Source organism: Stegodyphus dumicola, chromosome 11 (assembly GCF_044657685.1).
Source record: "Stegodyphus dumicola isolate Sdum_Otavi_A_Nest chromosome 11, ASM4465768v1".
Classification (NCBI taxonomy): domain Eukaryota; kingdom Metazoa; phylum Arthropoda; class Arachnida; order Araneae; family Eresidae; genus Stegodyphus; species Stegodyphus dumicola.
The window spans coordinates 12,313,635-12,321,633 of NC_140778.1; the positions used below are offsets into that span (position 1 = coordinate 12,313,635).

At 35.2% G+C, this 7,999-nt stretch overlaps 1 protein-coding gene across 1 annotated transcript; it reads left to right on the plus strand.

Annotated features, from left to right (window-relative positions):
* Positions 1 to 5,612: 5,612 nt before the first annotated feature.
* On the plus strand, positions 5,613 to 7,587 carry LOC146993797 (uncharacterized). Its single transcript, XM_085826240.1, has 3 exons — positions 5,613 to 5,657; positions 5,854 to 6,492; positions 7,153 to 7,587. Exons 1-3 carry the CDS (start codon positions 5,613 to 5,615, stop codon positions 7,585 to 7,587), a joined length of 1,119 nt encoding a protein of 372 aa, XP_085682366.1.
* Positions 7,588 to 7,999: the final 412 nt, after the last annotated feature.

A 7,999-nucleotide genomic window follows, 5' to 3' on the forward strand; every position in this document is an offset into this window, starting at 1 on the left:
TTAGTGATGATCCCATGTAGGCCATTACACTTTTTAGGTGCAAAACAGCTGAAGCAGCATTCTTTAGATGCATACCGCCACTAACAGTCAAATCCCTCCTTGGACACAAACCATCACCAAAAGCACAAATTGGTTTCTTCTGAAAACTAGCAATTGGAACAGTAGTGTTCGTAGAAGAATTAACAGTGGAACTAGCACTGCTCCTCAGAAAACGACCAGAACCATGGACTGCAACACATCTGGAGGAGTCAACATCAGCAAGGATATAATTTCTATGACAGGGGCTAGGAGTGGCGTTATTCCTTGAATCCATTGCTGAGTCAACATCAGCAAGGATATCATTTCTATGACAGGGCTAGGAGTGACGTTATTCCTTGAATGCAAACTAGAAGCAGCATTTTTTGGATGACAGCCAGTACCACAGACACCAACAAGTCTAGAATGACAGCCAACACCAGGAATGACAACATTCTCAGGACTTAGGCCAGGGGTAGTTCCTTGGACGCAAATCAGAACCAGAACGAGGTACGGCAGCATTCCTTGGACGTGAACCGAAACCATTGACATACTTAAAATGAGAGCCAACACTACATATGGCAACATTTCTAGGATGACATCTAGGTTTAGTCCCATTCCTTACATGCAAACCAGAACCAGTTCTATGGACAGAAGCGTTCCTTGGGCGAGATCCACCACCATGGCCAGCAATGCAAAGAGACGAGAGCTAACATCTGGGTTGGCAACGTTTTTCGGATGTGAGCCAGGGGTGGTATCATTTTGCAGATGCAAACTAAAACAATCTGTGCGGTTAACAGCATTCTTTGAATGACAGTTACCACCATGGACAACACATTTAAAACGAGATCCAGCACCAGAAATAGCAACACTCTTCAGCCGAGAGCCAGAAGCAACTTTAGCAGCATTTCTCAAATCAGAATTAGCCTTCTTAGTAGCATCTACAGCACAACCATGCTTTAAAACAGTTGAATAGAGAGGATAAGAAGGGCTTGCAGAAACAAAAGAATCACTCAGAGGTGGAAAATCCAATGTAGTAAATGAAACACAAGGTAATACAAAAGGACTTACCTTTGTAGAAACTGGCTTTGAAGTCAAAACAATCTTGACATTATCTAGGAAAACTGCCGGAAGTTTCTTGTTTCCTAGACGGTTTAGATGTAATCCATCCCTAGCCAATAACTTAGCTCCAAAATGATGAGACGACCTGCAAATAAAAAATGCTTCTCGATTTTGGCAGTACTTTTCAAGTTGAGAATTAATTTCTACAATCTTTCTATTAATTACCTGTAAACGGTTCAAAGCTGCTACTCGCTGATTTAAAGTTGTGAAAAAATCTTCACCACGTGGTAGGATATCTGAAATGATAACATTGATATTCGGGTTAAAAACGTTTAATATCCTTAAAGAGGCAATCGTACTTTTTAAGAATATCTTCAACACTGTCATTCGAATTGTTGGTACCAACATGTACCAAAATCAAATGGTATCGATTGTCCAAAAAGGATATCTTACGTCTTAACCTTTCTATCGTTGCACCAGGAAAAGAATGTAAATCTACTTCATAATTCAGAACATTCGCCGGTAAATATTCATCCAAATATTTAACCATTGAATCTCCCATTATAAGTAATTTCATCTTTTTTGGTTGCATATCGGCAAAACAAACAACTACAAATCGAAACACTGATAAATAATTATATATGCTGTAAATAAAATGCAACTATAAATTAAATGAAATGAAACACTAATCATAAATATAACAAAATACAAACAATTATTAATAGAAAAAAAGAAGGTGGAAGCATTCTGCAGATAACCCGGTAAATGTAAACATCGCCAACTTTGGCGATAACAGTTCAAACCTAGTAACCTAGCTAATTCATCCTATTCGCTTTTGCGAAGGTTGTCGTTGTTCGCATTTGGGGATTTATATTCTTCTCTTATTTATTATTATTTTTTCTGAATTTTTTAACAACGAATAGATAGAAATATTTTCGCATAATTAAACAAGTTTTCGTCTAAAGATGCCGGTTCTCGGCTCGTCAGTTCGGGATCAAAGGAAGAAAATATGGAGGGAGGGGTGAATGCTAATTTGTAACATGGCTGTTCACGTTATGTTCTTAATTATTAACAGGTGTAAGCGCGCAGAACCATGAGGTTTCCAACCCCTATAATAATTTTAAAATGTATAAAGTTCTAGTTTGATTAACAATGCTACTGAAGAAAATTTGATTACTCTTGAAGGTTATTTGTATTGTGAAATATATTATGAAAAAGGACAGGTATTTGTTTCAACGTAAAATGCTTTAAGCTGTACGCAAGTAACTTGGGGAAAAAAATACTGAAATCTATGTAAAATGGATAGGTCATTCATTAATTTTATTACATGGGCATGGCTCTTAACGAAATACATCAATCAACAGGCAAAGTACTTAATAATAAAAAAAGACACTTGTAATAGAAATATTAGTATTCTATATGAATTAGAGGAAATACGGCTTAATCCTAGTATACGGTGCACATGAGATGACGTTGGTGAAATTCGGGTTTAAGAGACTAATAAGCGCGCCAATTGTGGTAACCAAGCCGATTTTGGACGCTCTGGAGAGTGCATTTGGGAGTATTTTCGCGCATGCTCATTAAATATTTTAAATTAAGAAGTTTTGATTGGTGCAGATGGAAGAGAAGAATTATTTCAAACCATTGTTTGCAGTTCCGTTAATCTTCGGTCTTCGGCTGAACTGAATGAGAAAGGATAACGTATGTTCAAGTAAAATTTATTTATCTTTTATTTTTTGTATTTTTTAAAATAACAGTAGTGGCTCCGCCGAGTTTCTGATTGGTTAATATTTTTTAATTAATCGGTTTTTGGTCAGATACTGAATATGATTTTAGTTTGATAACGTCTTTTATTCTACAGTTCGAGTTGCTAACGTATATTGTTCTACAGTTCTATTTGCTAACGTATTTTGTTCTACACTTCTATTTGCTAACGTACTTTGTTCTACAGTTAGATAACGTTACTTTTCGATTGTGATGTGCAGTGCTATGAATTGCGAATATTTAAACACGAAATTTTTTTCGAAGTTAGAACTGGAAGGAAAGCTTGCTGTAATTCAATGGGCAGTAGATGCCGGATTGCTGCCGAATTTTAAAAATCGCGCCATGGCCGCACCGTATACTAGGATTTGGAAGGAACGTGGAGTGCTGTTAAGAGGGGGATGAAGGGGACGAAAAAGGTAAGCGAAGAGTTTGGCTCTTATTTGGTGGAATATATGTGGCGGCGCCTGAAAAATAATAAATCGTCATCTGAAAAAATGAAAGACTATATTTGCAATAAAAGCAATATATCCGCCACCCGAGTTTGAGGGCCATGGCATTTGAGTTATGATATAGACCATAAAACATATGTGACACTGAGCCCTGAGCCATGGTATTTAATTTATTATATTTGATATGTGAATGTTTTGTATTTGTTGCGATGCATGTTGAAAATTTTATTTTTATTTGTTATAAAGTCTGTTAAAAATTATTTTCAATTTCTAAATGCTTGCTTTTTTTCTTGTGTCTCACGTATGCTTAGGATTTATTATCATATGATTATCATTTTGTTTACTTTTTTTGCCAACTCAAACCTGTGGTGACGCTTTACTTTGAGGTTGCCAAAAATTTGGCGACAAACGTAAAAGCATCATTTTGGTGTTGGCGACAATTTTAAAAATCGCGCCAAGGCCGCACCGTATACTAGGATTTTACCGGAAATACAGATAAGTATAATGTAAACGTATGTATAAGAATACAAATTTTTATTTTTTAAATGAATTTTTACATCCCGTTTAATACATTGTTTTCAGTGCTAACTTGAATTTAATACAAATTTATTTTCGTATATCACGTTTAACCTGTTAGTTTTACATCTACATACTTATTATCTGTGAATTTTTACTACATAGTCTGCTAACTTGAATTTACATACACTAAAAACAACGTTTACAAAATATCACGCTTACGGCTCGGCTCAAGCTTGGCGAGTAGAAATGCAACGGCGCCAACGGGTTCTTTCTCGAAGCGCCAACGGGTTCTCTGCGGATGAAAACCCAAGAAGGTAAATAGCTGAAGTAAAGTGAGAAAAATGGCGCAAAAAATACACACCTCACAACTGCTAATTAACACGTGAACTAAATTAGCGCCAATTCTTGACCTCGCGGAAAAATTTACGGGAAAAAAATAACGCCAAATGCTCGCCAAGCTTTCTTGCCAACGGAGATATCAAAGGTACATATCCGGTGATGGCGGAGACCACACTTCCGGTTCCAATTTGCGGGGCTTTTGCTTCTCGAAGGTCTCGGTCAGACTCGCTTTCCCGTTTGCTATCGAGTAGAAAGAGTACCCCGACTGGTTTTTCGACATCGATCTTGACAGGTGTCCAATTATAATTTATTATCAAAACCAAAATTTTTTAAACTTATCATCAAATACAACGTTTGTAATCAAACATTTATAATATATAATAATAATGTAACAAATAATTATAAACAAAACGCAAAATCGCTACTTTTGATTATAATTTGTAATCAAAAGTTGGGAGGATGTTAATAATACATTATTTATTTTAATGTTTATTATTTTGTATTTTAAATTTCCTGGCTCATTAGCAAGCTTCACTTAGATTTTGCTAAAAAAAGTAAAGTTTAGTAATTAGTGCTTGGCAATAATAATAGATATTCCAGTTTCAAGACGTTAGGGCATACTATTGGTTGTTTTACGTGATGATAAGGTTTGTTTTCGTTGAAACTGATTTTAGTATTTGAATAATTACCGCAGTTATAGTTTTTTTAATGATAGTGGCTGTTTTAAAACTATAATGTGACTCTTTAATTAAAGTTTATTTCATGCTGAAGTGTGATTCATACTGCTTAGTATTCAAAGCTTGAAAGCCGATTACTTTTTTCCGTGTAAGCTTTAAGAGTTGTTACTAAATTTCTAACGTGACATGTAACTTCTTCAAGCTATAAATCATTGGGTAGCCACTGTACAAAAATTTCAAGTAGCGTAACTTACCATATGTGACCCAGTTTTACAAATTCCTGTTTAAACATGTATATGTGATCGGGCAGGAAGTGTAATTTTTGTGAACTGTAAGAAATTAATTTTCAATTAAACATTATTGGAAATCAAGGCATTCTTAAGGTGTTCTAATAGCAAGCAGCTGATACGTCACATGAATAATTTATGTTGATCCTTTTACAAAGAAAACACGTACTTGCATGAGACATTAAATGCTAAAATAAACCAACTTAAAACTACTTTTACCGAAAATTCTGTTTACCAGCCAGTTTTGCATTCCTTCAGAGGATGAAATTCATCACGAGATACATAGCAAGTTATATTAAGAATGTCAGATACAGTTATCAATAAAGAGCAGAAATTGCATGTTTTTGGAGGAGGATGTTCTAGGTTCAGGGTTTGTAACAAATCATGTTCAAGAGGTCATATTTAAAACAGCACATGCATATCCGTACTGAACAAAAAGCTCGTATGTATGAAATTTGTATGATGTCATTTAGTCAGAAAAGCACTTGCATATGATAAAGATGCATATGCTAATTCACATTGGAGAGAAAGCTCTTAGATGTGAGGTATGTAGACATTTAGTTAAAAGACTAATTCAGACAATCATCTGCTTATTCTAACAGGAGAAGAATCTCATGTAGGTGAAGTATGTAAGAAGTGCTTTAGTCAGAAGTCTCATCTAAGCAGCCGTATACTTATTCACACAGGAGAATAACCTAACCTCATGTGTGTGAAGTATGTAAGAAGTCATTTAAACAAAAGGGTGGTTTAAAGAAGCATATGCTTAGTCACACGGGAGAGAAACCTCATGTGTGTGAAGTATGTAAAAAGTCCTTTAGTCAGAAGTCATATTTAAGCAGCCATATGCTTATTCACACAGGAGAGAAACCTCGTATGTGTAAAGTATGTAAGAAGTCATTTAAACAAAAGGATCAATTAAACGAGCATATGCTTAGTCACACAGGAGAGAAACCTCATGTGTGTGAAGTATGTAAGAAGTCATTTAAACGAAAGAATGATTTAAACAGGCATATGCTTAGCCACACAGGAGAGAAACCTCATGTGTGTGAAGTATGTATGAAGTCATTTAGTCAGAAGTCTACTTTAAACACCCATATGCTTATTCACACAGGAGAGAAATCTCATGTATGTGAAGTATGTATGAAGTCCTTTAGTCAGAAGTCTACTTTAAACACCCATATGCTTATTCACACAGAAGAGAAACCTCATGTGTGTGAAGTATGTAAGAAATCATTTAGTGTGAAAAGTATATTAAACAGGCATATGCTTATTCACACAGGAGAGAAACCTCATGTATGTGAAGTATGTAATGAGTCCTTTAGACAGAAGTCTCATTTAAGCAGCCATATACTTATTCACACAGGAAAGAAACCTCATGTGTGTGAAGTATGTAAGAAGTCATTTAAACGAAAGAATGATTTAAACAGGCATATGCTTAGTCACACAGGAGAGAAACCTCATGTGTGTGAAGTATGTATGAAGTCATTTAGTGTGAAAAGTAAATTAAACAGGCATATGCTTATTCACACAGGAGAGAAACCTCATGTATGTGAAGTATGTAATGAGTCCTTTAGTCAGAAGTCTCATTTAAGCAGCCATATACTTATTCACACAGGAAAGAAACCTCATGTGTGTGAGGTATGTAAGAAATCATTTAAACAAAAGAGTGAATTAAACAAGCATATGCTTAGTCACACGGGAGAGAAACCTCATGTGTGTGAAGTATGCACGAAGTCATTTAAACAAAAGGGTGATTTAAAGAAGCATATGCTTAGTCACACGGGAGAGAAACCTCATGTGTATGAAGTATGTAAGAAGTCATTTAAACAAAAGGGTGGTTTAAAGAAGCATATGCTTAGTCACACGGGAGAGAAACCTCATGTGTGTGAAGTATGTAAGAAGTCCTTTAGTCAGAAGTCTTATTTAAGCAGCCATACACTTATTCACACAGGAGAGAAACCTCATATGTGTGAAGTATGTAAGAAGTCATTTGAACGAAAGCATCAATTAAACGTGCATATGCTTAGTCACACGGGAGAGAAACCTCATGTGTGTGAAGTATGTAAGAAGTCATTTAGTCTGAAAAGTAATTTAAACAGGCATATGCTTATTCACACAGGAGAGAAACCTCATGCATGTGAAGTATGTAAGAAGTCCTTTAGTCAGAATTCTTATTTAAGCAGCCATATGCTTATTCACACAAGAGAGAAACCTCATGTGTGTGAAGTATGTAAAAAGTCATTTAGTCTGAAGAGTAATTTAAACACTCATGCACGTATTCACACAGGCAAGAAACCTAATGTGTGTAAAGTATGCACAAAGTCATTTAAACAAAAGGGTGATTTAAAGAAGCATCTGCTTAGTCACATAGGAGAGAAACCTCATGTGTGTGAAGTATGTATGAAGTCATTTAATCGGAAGAGTAGTTTAAACACTCATATACGTATTCACTCAGGAGAGAAGACTTTTATATGAAGTATGGATAAGTTCATTTTTAATAAAGGATTATGAAGATATGCATATTGACAGAAGAGGGAAATCTGTCATGCATAGAATTCATTTGGACAGCAAAATTATTCGAAAAAATATGCCTTGATCTAAGCACAAGAGAAGCCTTCTGTCTTTTGAGGAGATGTTAAATTAGTATCAACATTTTATTTATTAATGTAGTAAAGATTTGTGTACACAGCGAAGAAATCTCATTTTTTGCGGTCAAGTCAGTTTTAATCGCAACAGTTGTCAGTATTAATTGATGGGAAAATTCTTGGTTATAAAAGAGCCATTTAGTGGCAGAGTTTTAGATTTAAAAGTAAACTGGGTGCTGCTGATGCTGTAGAGAAGTTTTTGAATTGTCATTTGATATAAATAAATCATAATCTAATTATTT

What these genes read in the sequence shown, in the direction of transcription:
- LOC146993797 (XM_085826240.1), top strand. Translation starts at nt 5,613, where the DNA reads ATGCATATGCTAATTCACATTGGAGAGAAAGCTCTTAGATGTGAG. An exon ending in AGAAAGCTCTTAGATGTGAG is followed by an intron (nt 5,658 to 5,853) that starts GTATGTAGACAT and finishes TTTAAACAAAAG; the next exon opens with GGTGGTTTAAAGAAGCATAT. An exon ending in CAGGAAAGAAACCTCATGTG is followed by an intron (nt 6,493 to 7,152) that starts TGTGAAGTATGT and finishes CACACGGGAGAG; the next exon opens with AAACCTCATGTGTGTGAAGT.